General features: G+C 40.6%; 1 protein-coding gene across 2 annotated transcripts in view; it reads right to left on the bottom strand.

Annotated features, from left to right (window-relative positions):
- The window catches only part of SLC25A48 (solute carrier family 25 member 48), a 90922-nt gene that overhangs the window by 58034 nt on the left and 18427 nt on the right, over positions 1 to 14461 (bottom strand). For both annotated transcript variants that reach the window (XR_012691403.1, XM_075209862.1), the window contains exons 4-5: positions 8859 to 9111; positions 3734 to 3991 (exon numbers count right to left, since the gene is read on the bottom strand). Coding sequence is in view for 1 of the 2 variants with exons in the window: in XM_075209862.1 (XP_075065963.1) it covers positions 3734 to 3991; positions 8859 to 9111 (511 nt within the window). In the remaining variant the exon portion in view is untranslated. The remainder of the gene's footprint in view (positions 1 to 3733; positions 3992 to 8858; positions 9112 to 14461) is intronic.

Raw genomic sequence — 14461 nt, 5'->3', positions numbered from 1 at the left:
AACACAGTCCAGCAAGGTATGCAATACACCAGCACAGTCAATGAAAGGTATGCATACCGTGGTTCAGAAGCAGGCAGTCAGATAGGAGTGCAGCGATACCTGAGCGGCAGGAGGCCGGCTGGATGAGAAGTCCCAGAATAGATGAGGCAGCGGTCTAGTAGGTGCAGCGCACAGATAAGTAGACCAACAGGGACACGAATCCACAGGAATCAGTAACACGTGGAACTGGACTCAAGGAGGACCCAGGAGAGTGGAGATGATCCAGCAGAGGAGTAGTTGATGAGATATAAATCCAATGCTGACAGGAGGGTAGACCAGCGGGACACGTGAAGACGTGGAGAGCGGGTCAGCAGAAGATGGGTGATAGCGCGGTCAGCAGCAGCAGGACTCTGCGGTACACGGAGGTAACCAGTAGCAACCAATAGGTGTCAGTAGCGATGGAACACGGGAGAGCAGAGTAGGCCAGGAGCTGTTGATCACGGAGAGTAGCGAATGGCAATGAGAGCAGCAGTCTCGAGGAAACACAGGAGAGCTGAGGAGAGACTGCAGTGCACAGGGGCAGCGGATAGGAATCAGCTAACTTGTCACGATGATGAACACAGGCGAGTTGTAGGCTGGAGGCTGTAGTGCACGGAAGCAGCGGATAGACATCAGCTAACAGTCACGATGATGAACACAGGCGAGTTGTAGGCTGGAAGCTGTAGTGCACGGAGGCAGCGGATAGGAATCAGCTCACGGACTTGATGAGGAACAGGTGAGTGGATGTAAAGTAAAGGCTGGAGTGCACGGAGGCAGCGGGTAGGAACCAGCAAACAGTCACAGTGAAATATAATAGCGTGATGTGGATTAGAGGACTGTAGTGCATGGAGGCAGCGGATAGGAATCAGCAAACAGTCACAATGATATGAAATAGCGTTGAAGTGGTTTGGAAGACTGTAGTGCACGGAGGCAGCGGATAGGAATCAGCAAACAGTCACGATGATACAGTTGATGGTAGAAGTGGTATGGGAACCACAGTAGTAGAAGTGGTTTGGAAACCACAGAGGTAGAAGTGGTTTGGAAACCACAGGAATCAGCAGCGCTGAAAACACGAGGAATACAGGAACACCTTCAGAGACTCATAGGGAATGAGACTCCAAGATCAGGCAACGTGGTGTTGACCACAGGTGCTTAATATAGGGAGTGTTGCCTGATCTGCCAATTGAGTTAAAGGGACATACACTGAAGTATAGGAAAGGGCTGCGCATGCGCAGACCCTCAGGATGGAGGACGGCCACGGTTCCTAAATGTCCGGGAAGAGGCACTCACGGTCCGGTGAGTGACACATACTCTCATTGCCAATGATAGCATTTGAAACGCATGCTCTTGGCTCCTGTATCCTGACCTGTTTGTTCCTGTTCCTGTTCCTGCAATGGTTCCTGTTTCAAAATAAATTGTATCCTGATTCTGGACTGCACTGTACAGTTTTGCTGGTGTTGGACATCTGAAATCTGGCTACTTCATTCAGTTTGTTTCTTCCGGGCATAGCTTCTGTTGTCTCCTGTCCTCTGGTCTGCATTAACACATGATCCTCAAACATGGACTGCAATAATTATTCATTGCCCTCCAGTAGGACTTTTCAGTTATTATTGGGCTCTGTGAACATTTGCACAAGCTTTTTTGCAAGATACATTAGTTCCTACCTTGCACCAGAAATATCCTCAATGCTCTATTTCATATTTTGCATTTCATCAGAATGTCACATTACTGCATGATTCATGTTCTACCTTGAGCCTTATCATCATACCAGCAGAACTTCAGAGATTATGTTTATTTCCTGTCTGCTTTCGATCTCTTCAATAAAAACCATACTGTTTGCACTTCCCCTGTGCAAAACAGTAGTCTCTGTAGGTCCCTGATTTAGGCCTGCAGATGGTTGTGTGGAGAACATACTTAAAGAGAACCTGCTATTCACTTGCAGTAATATTTTCAATTCAATCCCAGTGTGCACTGTGATATCAATGGAAGCTCCCTCCATTAGCTCACCAGTGCTACCTGAGCTGCTCAATCTTTCTTTCATCCACCTCTATAACCTAACACTTCTCGCAGACTTTCTCTAAATACAAAACATTTATGTCTTAGATAAATCTTGACAGTAAGAGGCTGTTGGGATTATCTTAAAAGATTTCCTCAAATTTCTAAAGCAGTTTTGTTAAAAACTAAAGTGAGGTGGGAATACATAAACTCCCCCGCACAGTTAGGATTCCAGGAGGCATTCAGATATATGTGGGATGCATGGAGTGGTAGTGGTCATTCTGTTCATTCTGTTATCATAGAGTTGTCACCAGTGCCCAAAATGAAAAAAATACATTAAAATAATTATTAGTGGTAAAGCAGAATAAAGGTGAATGGGGACATTTTCTAACAACAAGGGGAAATCCATAATAAAAAAATGTGTTTGTGTGTGTGTGGGGGGGGGGGGGATTCAGCTCTATGATAACAGGATGAACACTATTACTAAGTCGACCCTGGACACATATTTGAATGTCTCCCCAAATCCCAACTGGGTAGAAATTGATTAAATATTAAGGTGTTAAAGGATCCAAGGTCGCCTTTTCCTGGCATCAAATAGAATAGGTCTCAGGGATCCCAGATGTCCACGAATTTAGGTTGACAAAACTCTGTTATGTTATTTAAATATATATTGCTCTTATTTTTGGTGATGATTTTGTTTAATGGCAATGTCAGATGAGTGCTCACTGGATTCAACTGTTCATTTAGTTGACTGTTATGAGCTGTTGAATGGTCATAAAATTTATTTTGTTAATGTACATAGTTCCATATATTTTAATTTCCAATTATGGGTATTCTTGCTCTTTAATACTTGTTTACATGTGTCTAAGTTGTAGTTGAAATCAGCTGTTATCTATTAAAGAGGAGGCAACAGCAACAAAAACAAACAGAACTTGCACATTGCAAGTTCTTGTTCAATTCTGACAGTGACCTACACAGACACTCCCCATTGTGGTTAACAAACTGAAGGAAGACGATACTTGGCAGTTTCCCCAGTACAAAACACAGTACATTTTATGTAAGTACTTACATCATTAATGCTTTCTATTCAACAGCCGTGGTGTGTTTTGCATTCATCTTTTTCAACATTATATTAAAGAATCACAATAAAAGAAAACTGCATTCCACACACTATGTTATAATAAACAAGTCCTAGCTTAGTTCAGAGGGGGGTATTCAATTGTTAGCGTTAACGAAAAAAAACGAGCGCTCAAAAAATCTTAGCGTTAATACGGTAATTACTCGTGGAATTTCAGCTCGCTGCTCCCTGAGCGGCGAGCTGAAATTCCGCGAGTAAACTACCGTATTAACGCTTTTCGCGCGCAATATTACCGTATAAACGGTAATATTTTTTGAGCGCTCGTTTTTTTCCGTTAACGCTAACAATTGAATACCCCCCATAAAGTCATGTGGGTTTTTAACTAAAATAATTACATGCGTCTCTGTTTTTTTTACACTGACAGATTTCCTATCTATATGTTGCATATAAAATATACAAAACAATATTTAAACGCTGTCCCTGTCTGCTGTACTTTGAAGCTACACTTTATCAATGCAGATCTTTAATGTAAATTCCAATACCTTAATAATGGGCGGTTATGTTATCAGTATGTTGCCTACAATTAAATCTCATTGCAAATTCAAATGCCTTGTACAAAACAAACATACAGTCGTTGCATACCTGCTATGCCACCCGCTAGCCACACAGAAAAAGCACTTGGTGTTGTGTGATGGTCTAAGGTCAGCCATTGACATAAGTATGTGTATGGGATGAAATACAAGCAGTAACCTGGAATGTCTCTCAGAAGCATTGCACCAGCTCCACGATACATCCCTGTAAAACCTTCTTTCCTTAGTATGCAGTTTACACAGTGTATTGGTCCTTTGTAGGTTGTTTGATCATGAAACATTGATGTCCTCTTATTCAGTAGCGTGCCATCTGTAAGAACAGCATTTTGAAAAAGTAACAATTCAGAATAACACCTTACAATATCTATACATTTCAATGCATTTTACTTGTAGAAGGATGGGATCAAAGAAGGTTTTATTTCCCTTACTCTTCTAGCGAATTCAGTAGTTTGTGTTTTTGTAATAATAACTACTGCCTGAGTGAAACAATGTCTCTGTGTAGGATAGTTAGCCCTCTGCTGGTGCACATTATGTTTACAGGAAGAGTTATTGAATTGTGCAGTTGTTTTGCTACAAATAACAAGCATATTGAAACACTGATAATTATAGATAAATAAGTAAATTAATTTATGCTATTTTAGAGCTTTCCAATATATAATGCAAAATACCTTTTTGCTTGGTAAAATATTGCATTCTTAAGCCATCATTCATATTTACCAATACCAGTAATATGCCTGTTGTTGGTATTGGTTGCTACACCCTACTGAACATCACACTGAATACCCCTGTCATATCTAGTGGGATAACTGTTCAGTCCATGTATAACATGGGGAACTGCCCCCATAAAGACAATCAGGGGGGGGGATTCAACTCCCCCCGAATTAGTGCAGCGTTAAATCTATTACTGTGATTACGGTAAATTTAACCCAACTTTCTGCTCGAGCAAAGAGCCAGTGTTGAATCTACCGTAATAATGGTATTTAAGTGCACTATTACCCTCAGGGTCTACTTTTGCAGAATTGTGTTGGTTGCTGGTTGGAAATGTGCATGGTGAATGTGGCTGCCTCCAAACCAAGGAACTTCCCTGTAAATCTCCAAAAAACAAATAAAGTGTACTGTGCGCTATTGGTACATTATACAACAGCAAAAGAATGTAATTTATTATACTTTAGCCTACAGCACTTGGTATCACCAGGTGGTCTCCCATCCAGGTACTAACCAAGATCAGACAAGATTGGGCTTGATCAGGATGGAGTGGCTTTCCCGTGCAGCAACATCCAAGTCGACCTCCGGTGCGCGCAGAAGTAAGCTGTTTTTCTGCTGTATCTCTTGCTCCAGCTACAGGGCTAGTCTAAGTCGCAAATACTAGCTATGTATACATGCTAAAACATGTGTTTGCAACCAGGATCAACTGTAAAAATGTATGTTATGTACAAAATATATTAAGAACAGTCTAATAATTGTTTTTCATTAAATAAATAAAAATAATAATAATAATAATAATTATAATAATTAATTTATATATTTTTTTATTAATGCCTTTGTTATGAGAGGTGATGGCTTGGAATTGAGTAGGTTTTCGAGATAGAAGTGAGCCTAGGGGCTCTGCCAATCCTTACATTAAAAATCTTTAACAATGCTGCTTTTGCATATGTAAGAGGTCATTTGAGACGTCTATTAAACAACCTATTTTTTTGTGTAATTTGTTTTTATTGTAATATTTAGAAGAATACAAACATCTAATACAAGCAGTAAATGAAGTATAAATCCCATATCCCATGTAGGAATACGTATAGACTTCACAGTCCATTAATCAATAAAGTGGCGCTGATTGTACAAACATACATTACATACCAAACAGGGGTATGAAACATACATATAAGGAAAAGGGTGAGCAAGAGAAAGAAAAAAGGAAGGGAAAGAGGAGGGGAGGTAGATAGAGAAAGGAAACTCCTCAACGTGTATAAATCACATTGCATTACAAGGGGAAAAAGCCCAAATGGGAAAAAAAATGCAGTATGTCTGATCTCCTGTGTGTCGGTCCACACCAAAACTCCACCTGAGAATAATTAGCCCAAGTCAATGAGGAAGCAGTAAGACGGAGATTCCTTAAATTCAAGCCAACGTAACCATATTGCCGTGTATTCAGTGACCTTCTTTTGGCCAGAGAGGGTTATGTTGTCCATGAGCCTGTAAAGAACTATCCGTCTTAACCACTCCCGCATGTCTGGGGGCAAAGGAGACCGCCAATGGACAGGAACAACTGCTATGGTGGCGTTGCATAAATGTTGAAGTAAAGATTTTTTTAAACTGAGAAATGGGAACCTTTGACATACTGAATAACCAGAAATCAGGTTCCTCCGGGACCGGAGCACCCATGATTTCCTATGTGACTGTTTTCACTTGACACCAAAAAGACACAATTACTGGGCACGACCACCAGATATAGAAGGGCATTCCCAGCCCAGAGCCACATCTCCAGCAGGACCCCGAGACCCCCGCGTGCATCTTGCTAAGTTGAGAGGGGCACTTGTACCAGTGAGAGCGAACTTTGTACCGTGTCTCCACCACTGAGAGGCTAGAGGAGCTCGCCAAGATATATTGGAAAGCTTTGGCCCAGAATTGTTCGCAAGTATGTCTCCCCAACTCTCTATTCCAAGCACCAGCATAACCAGGTAGTTTAAATTAACAATGAGCAGTTGGTAAATCATTCATATAGTGTGCTGTGGTTCAGCAGAGATGCAGCACAACTCCTCAAAGCTAGTCAGGTTCCTACCCGCACCCCCCATAACTAGAGATGTTCACTGACCCCCGTGTTCTGAAATGGGTTTTGGTTTTGGATCTGGATGAACTTCGTGTTTTGGTTGTGAATTTGGTTTTGGCAAAACCACCCTTGCGTGTTTTGGGTTTGGTTTTGGTTTTGGATCCCCATTTTTTCCTAAAATCCCTATTTTTTTTTTTGCTAAAATCACATAATTTTGCTTTTTTCCCCATACATTATTATTAACCTCAATAACACTAATTTCAAGTCATTTGCAGTCAATTTTGACCACCTCACAGGTCACAATATTATTTTCATACACTTTAATACAAAGACTGCAGCAGTTCTGGCCAGTGATAAGAAGAATGCCATTGTCATTCCTGGGCATAAGAACAAAAAATCCACCTCTTATGTGTGGAATTATTTTTACCCAAATCCTGACAACAGTTGTCTAGCCATTTGTAGCATTGTAAAGCCACAGTCAGTAGAGGTAGGGACCTTAACTATCTAGGAACCTTATCCATGTTACGCCATTTGAAGTGAGTTCATGGAAAGAGTTTGTGAAAGTCAGAAACTTATGCTAAAAAATAACAACAAGCAGTCCAGCTTCAGATACCTCTCTTCTCTCAGCTAGATCCCAGCACCTGCAATCTACACCCCCAACACCTTCATCATCAACATTCTCACGTGATCGGAGTTAATCCTGCATCCAAGTTTCTAAGGTGAGATGACTCCTCCCCTATTCAGAACTCATCAGAAGAATCCTTGAGCATTAGGCCCACTGCTGCTGCTGCTGCTGCTGGGGGTGGATCTTCAACCCAGAAGCAGACCAAGAAGAAGACTACTAGTAGTTTACAACAATTGACTGTTAAACAATCCTTTGCAAGAGGAAGCAAGTATGAAAGCTGTCACCCAGTCGCAAAGCGGATTACAGACGCCATGGTGACTATGCTAGTACTAGATCTGTGTCCAATATCCACTATTAATGCAGCTAGTGTTACACAATTACTTGAGGTCAAGAACCCGGTCTCTCCGTGCCTCAAACTCTGAGAACTCATCTATACTCTTTGCCTTGTTGCTGTCTCTTATAGACAGAGACTTCCTCTACTAGTTGATTTGTGAGAAAATGACTCACATTGCCTGTTCTGTTGTTCATTTTGAATCTTGAAAATATATATATATGTTCATATGGTCATATTGGCTTTTTATTATGTGCATGTATTAAATCATCAATAAAAAAAGCCCCATCATGACCAGGGTACAATTCAACCTCATTACTATGTAAATGTGACCATTGGCAGAGCTTTTAAAAAACTATTTTCCCATATTTTTGTATATGTTTCCCCATATATCAGACTTATTTTAAACAAAACTTAATTATTTGGTTGGGAGAGATAGGAACAAATTTTTTTGCCTACAGGGGTAGTTTTGGGAATCTATATTATTTAGAGGTGCAGGTGTGTGTAGGGGGTGTAGTTCAGTGAAGCGCATCATTTTGTCCATGCTCCCGTATTGCAATGCCACTAAGGACAGGATGCAGGAGACTTGCGGGAGTTTCCTGGACAAACCAAGAGAGTGGTCAAGTAAGTTCTTAATGCTCCGGTCACTAGGCAACAATTGATTGTGGAACTAGCAAAGGGTAAAATAGGTCTCCTGTACTCCTTACTGCAATCACTGTAATATAGTGACTGACAGAATGAGAGGGCATGGGAGAGAAGAGGGAATGCCAGCATTTTAAAGATCTCTTTCGCTTTATAATGCTTTACAATAATATCAAACACTTTTTAAAAAACAAACAAGTATAGTTAGTGATATAAATCATACTTGCCAACTTTTCCTTGTTGGCTTCAGGGAGATCCCAGGGGAGGTGGGTGTGCAGGGTCGGGGCTTGACGAATTGCATAATTTTTGGGCGCAATATTAGCATAATTCAGCCCCGCCCTGTCACTTATCTATTGCGGGGCGAGAACCGGGAGGTTTCCCTGTTGTCCCGGGAGCCTGGGAGGTCTCCCAGAAATGCTGGAGTGTAGGCAAATATGCATTAAAGAAAAGCAGCTAATGAATCTCTAGAGACTGAAGTGTCTTTTACATTTCTGTCTCCATTACTGAAGTCATGTTGTCTTACCTGTCAGTCTTTGATTAAATCTTGGTCTCCATGAAAATGGCCACCTCCATAGGCATCAATACAGGGACATAGGACACAATTTCTGAACTGTGACATCATGCCAAAGATGGCGAAGCCAACCACCTCTTATACTGGCTCAGCACCAGGGAGAATGCCAGACTCTTCAGGGAGTGAGGGAGATCACCCCTGTTTCAGGGAGTCTCCCTGACATTCAGGGAGAGTTGGCAAGTATGATATAAATTAACTTAATACAATTAAAATACAATTAAAATATTGTAATTACACTTCCTACCTGAAGTAGCAGATAGGGTTTGCATTTGTAGTTTTATCTTTACCAGGTCAACAGGTCCACCAATTCCTACAGAAACACATCCTGCCAACATGCTTGCAAAAGTCAAGTCTATAAGGTCAGGAGGGTGGTTTTGACTTTTTTTTCGATGCTGTCTAATAAATCTTTGGGCATTACTGAAGACACCAAACACCACTGAGTTGTAAACTGCAATACTGGCCAAAGGGAAAGACATTCCTTTAAAGAATCCAGCAACCTGGCAGTAAAAAAAAAGTATATTTGGAAGATTAGCATAAAACAGATAATAGTTCTAAACAAGCACAATTCATCTAAGAATAAAATCAGCATGAATCCTCATTCTAATGATAATGCCAATTAATATTTATTGTTTGATTTATCTTACAATAAAATATATTTGACAAAGAATTGTGAACCATTCAATATGTTCTTTTATCAAAAGGTTCCACGTTTGGCACACTTTCACTTAAAACATGAGGTCGAAAAGTAAGGAAAGACAGACACAATAAAACAATGGATAGAAGAAAAAAATTTAAGTAGTTAACAGTTGCCTTATTTCGTAATATAATTACACAGGTAATGAGCTAAGAGATGAAAGTATAAGTTCTCACAGTAGTGTTTAAACAGTTAGTAGAGTAGGAAAACTTAATACAGTGTTCTAAAACTTGTTAAAACACTTCCCTGTTTCCCTCTGAAAAACACTGAAAAGCTTATTGATCACATGGGTACAATTTCCACTATACAAACAAGAGGTTCAAAGGTGCAAATCAATAATTAAAGTTCCCCATGCTAGTGGTATGAGGCGGAGTAGAATTGGGAGAACGTCAAAAAGATAAATATGTTTCTCTAAGAACCTTCAATTTGGCTATTAATTCAAGCAGCCACTGGTGATGAGAGAGCTCCACTATTTTTACATTATCTGATCTCTTCCATGATTAGACACTGTGGGAGAAACGCTCTCAGGGCCTGATTCATCACGGCACGTATATGCCAATTTTGAGCGTATTGTACTCAAAATTACTCTGTGCGTGCCCAGAACCAGGACATACACCAGTAAACACAGCCTTGTCCTCTGTGTCTTTGAATGGAAAGGACACTTAATACAGCCTACTATTTTGAGGAGTGAACGAAGTGGGGAAGAGACATCTGGCCGTAGTCCATTCATCATCATCATCATCATCATCTATTTATTCATATAGCGCCACTAATTCCGCAGCGCTGTACAGAGAACTCATTCATATCGGTCGCTGCCCCATTAGAGCTTACAATCTAGATCCCCTAACATACACATACACAGACAGAGAAAGACTAAGGGCAATTTAGTAGCAGCCAATTAACCTACCAATATGTTTTTTTGGAGTGTAAGAGAAAACCAGAGCACCTGGAGGAAACCCATGCAACATGGGGAGAACATGCAAACTTCATACAGATAAGGCCATGGTCGGGATTCCATTTACAGTAAGGTCGTGCCAAACTGAAGCGCACGCAGCCACATCAGTACCTTGTATATCCTGCCATGTCTTTTGCTGCACTCTGTGGGAATCCCCATACCATTACTCACACTCATCTGTGCTACTTATATGTATTACCTCATCTTCTTGTTACTTGCTTCTGTATCCGGCGCTACGGAATCTGTGGCGCCTTGTAAATAAATAAATAACAATAAAAAATAATATCAGGCCGGGCATGGTAAAATTACTTGTTTTTCTGCCATATCTCTTGCTCTAGCTACAGGGCTAGTCTAAGTCCTGCTCAGTAGTGATGACAGTCTCATATGCATGCTATAACATGTGTTTGCAAACAGGAGTAACTGTAAAAATGTATTTTATGTTCAATATACATTAACAACGCCCTAATAAATGTATTTCATAGGGGGAAAAATGGAAAAAAACATTTATTTTATTTTATTTTTTCACAGTTTTATCAATAATGCCTTTATTATTAACTGGTAGCATTAGCTCTATTTTATTTTTTTGGTGTACGTTCTTTTGAGAACTTGTAATCCACATAGGACATATCGTGCAGTGTCTTGTGTAGTGGAACACAGCAGACCTACACCCGAATTCAACAGTGCATGTATCTTGAGATCCATGCCTTTATGAATTCAGGAGTGCGCAGAGCTTATTAACGTGCGTTTTCAAACAAACACACGTTGTGCTTACTATGTGTGCCTTGATGAATCAGGCCCTTGGTGTCTAGAAGGTCCTACTGTTAGCCCTCCTAAACACTAAAAGCAAGCCGTGTCATGCTGTAATGCGTAAGTCAAGAAGCAACATGGTCTACGTAATTTAAATTCTGTCCTCACAATTCACACAACTACCACAGAAAGCCGCCTGTGTCTGCTTGGAAACCGGTTACTTACATTACAGCAGTGAAGTTATTGTTATATGCTGGTAGAGTGAATGGAGATTAAGAGACCTCTGTAGACAATTTTCTAGTTGTGCAAATATTCAATAACCCATAGTAACTCATCATTTGATTGGTATAGTGCAAGTTATGAAAGCAAATACCTGATTGGATGCTATGCTATGCATTTGCACTTGTGTTAGCAAATGATACAAATAATGTACAGAGACTCACGAACATATTTAGCATGATTATACATTTGTTTGCTGCTTTATTGTGGAATTTTCCAAGCAAGCACTTGTTTGCCCCCCTTAGTACTACAACTGACATACATGCAGAGCATTTCTGAAATGTTAGCATGTTAAGCATGAACTATCGCTGGATTTGTAAGGGTATGAGTATTATCACAATTAATGTAACAGTTCCATGAGATTTATTATATTGCTTAATTGTATTTGCATATTGTGCATCTTGACAAAGACAGTAGAATGGACAGTGATGAATTTAAGATAGATTGACACAGTACAAAGCTTTGCACCCAGCGTACACCAAGATTAATGTTACAATGTGCACATACATTCAGGGCCGGCAAGAGGATTTGGGGTCCTGGTACAGAAACTTTCTGTGCCCCCCCCCCCCCCCCCCCCCCGTGCCCCACACACACACACACACACTAGGCAGGAGAAGAGATGTGCATGTCGCATAGAAGGGGGCGTGGCAACATAAGGATGGGGGCATAACCAACATGGGCTGTGGCTGCGCCTCTTTACACATGACATTGTGTCTCACGGAATGTCCGTAAGACACTTCATGGAGGGGATTTTGACAGAAATCTCTGCTCGTTTTTGGGATGCGAGCAAAAATAAGTGGAGATTTCTACCAGGAATGTGTGTGGCTTGATGTCCGCATGCCTCAACGCCGACAATTGAATTCCCCCCATTATGTATTAAAATGCTGTTATTCTCACCTACTTGATATTGCAGCTTTCACAACGCCACTCGCTGGGCAGAAAAAGGAAAAAAGGTAATTTCATTTTTTTATAACTACCTTGCAGCTGGGCCCCCAAGCAGGCCCGGGCCCTGGTTATCTGTTCCCACCCACCCGCCCTCCTGAGCCCCTGCATACATTTACCGTTTTCTCACATTTTCTCAGATGGTTTTATTTGCCCCTTGTATTTTGCTACAGTTACTTACTCATGTGAATATAAAATAGCAAAGTAAGGTCAAGGCACTTCATGTTTGGACCACCCTCTCATTAACAGTAAATGTTCCTGATTTCTTCCAAATAACAGGGATAATCCCCATAATTACTATTATTATTCATTTATTTATAAAGCTCAACATATTCCTCACACGGGGGGGATAATACACACATTCATCACACAACAGTATTCCATTCAACTTGAAAGACATTGACTGAGGGTCCTAATTGCTGCTAACATTCTAGGGAAGATATTACGGTACTAATTAACTCAGTAAATTAAGGAAAGTGTAATGAAACAAGTTTAATAACACCTTAACCAGCCTGTCCCTCGTTTCTCACAGAAAGTGGAGCATAACCTGCACTTTCTATAGCCCTGTTTTTTGTTCCTCAACTCACCAGAGTAGAACTGCAGTGTTCAAATACAGGTGGATAAGGGGACATTGTAGCTCATTGTAAATATGTATATTGTTTATTTTATCTTGTTGATATTGCAGTGAAGTTGTTATTCATTGTCCTTAAAGTGAAGCCAGGTGGGTTATGAGTAAGGATCAAATTCCAGGACACAGGTGAGGGGCTGACTGCTATCCTATATCTGTAGGTGGGGAAGGACAATTAGTATCCATTGTCTTCCACAGGACTAGTCTAGGCATTTTGTCTGAAACTCAGCAGGGAAGCTTCTGTGGAAGCACAGCTCTTCTCCACTCCCCCTCCAACCCGCGGATCCACCACCCAACAATGTTAAGGAGGGAGAGAACCAGGGGTATGCCCAGATAGGATAAAGCAATGTGGAAATTTGACCCTGGATATAAGGAGTCACTCCAGGGGAAGTGTTATTCATTCTGTGGTTTGATTCCTGGAAGGTGCAAGGTCTGGGGCCTGATTCATTAAGGATCTTAAATGAAGAGGTATCTTATTTCAATCTCCTGGACAAAACCATGTTACAATACAAAGGGTGCAAACTAGTTTTCTCTTTTGCACATAAGTTAAATACTGACTGTTTTTTCATGTAGCCAACAAATACTTGATAGCTTATTTGTAAACTGAAATTTAAAGTAGATATTTGTGTGCTACATGAAAAAACAGTCAGTATTTAACTTGCAAAACAGAAAACTAATTTGCACCCCTTTCATTGTAACATGGTTTTGTCCAGGAGACTGAAATAAGATACCTCTTCATTTAAGATCCTTAATGAATCAGGCCCCTAGTGTTGAGTTACCATTCCCTACCAGTAGACTACATCTGCAGATCCATAGGGCTTCAAATCAGGACAGCCATGCAGGGCCATCTTAACAACATTATGGGCCCCCGGGCAAAGCAGAGCACCGGGGCCCCTAGATATAGATATAGATATAGATATAGATATATAGATGTACATAGATACAGATATAGATATACATATATAGAGATAGAGATAGATAGTTGTACTTGCTCAGTGACCCTTGAAGGTTTTTTTTGCAGTTTTTTTTTATTTTACAGGATCATTTATTCTCATTAAGAGCCGTGCCTATGGGGCCCCCTTGCCCATGGGGCCCCCAGGCAGCTGCCCATCGTGCCCAATGGAAAAGATGGCCCTGCAGCCATGTGCATGTAACTCCTTAAGCTAGTGGGGTACGGGAAAGATGATGTGGTAACCCTGCCTGGCATTTATTTACTGTTTGTATATAATATTCTAGTAATTGTTTTTATTACAATAAATGTATTGTTTTACTTTCTAACTGCATTTGAATGAATAGCTCTAGGAACCTTAGAAGGCACTGGGTAGGCTTCCGTGGCATAGTAAGGCAACCGTGGGTGGCCAGCCAGTGTGAAGTGGGTAGATTTGGGCCAGATAAACCAGGTATCTTCACAGAAAGAATGAACTGTATTTATTCCAAATATTATGTTTCATATTTCAGTTTGAATTATTCAAATATTGTTATTTTGTGCTCTTCCACTGGCAAGGTGCATATGCACAATCATTTACTCACTGCATATAGTGCTTAATGCAACCTTAAATAATAACATAATATGGATCTGAGACCTTGTTACTAAGTAATTGG

Source organism: Mixophyes fleayi, chromosome 4, assembly GCF_038048845.1.
Source record: "Mixophyes fleayi isolate aMixFle1 chromosome 4, aMixFle1.hap1, whole genome shotgun sequence".
NCBI classification, from domain to species: Eukaryota; Metazoa; Chordata; class Amphibia; order Anura; family Limnodynastidae; genus Mixophyes; species Mixophyes fleayi.
The sequence above is the reverse complement of the archived record's forward strand: the minus strand, read 5'-3'. Positions and strand labels throughout refer to the sequence as shown.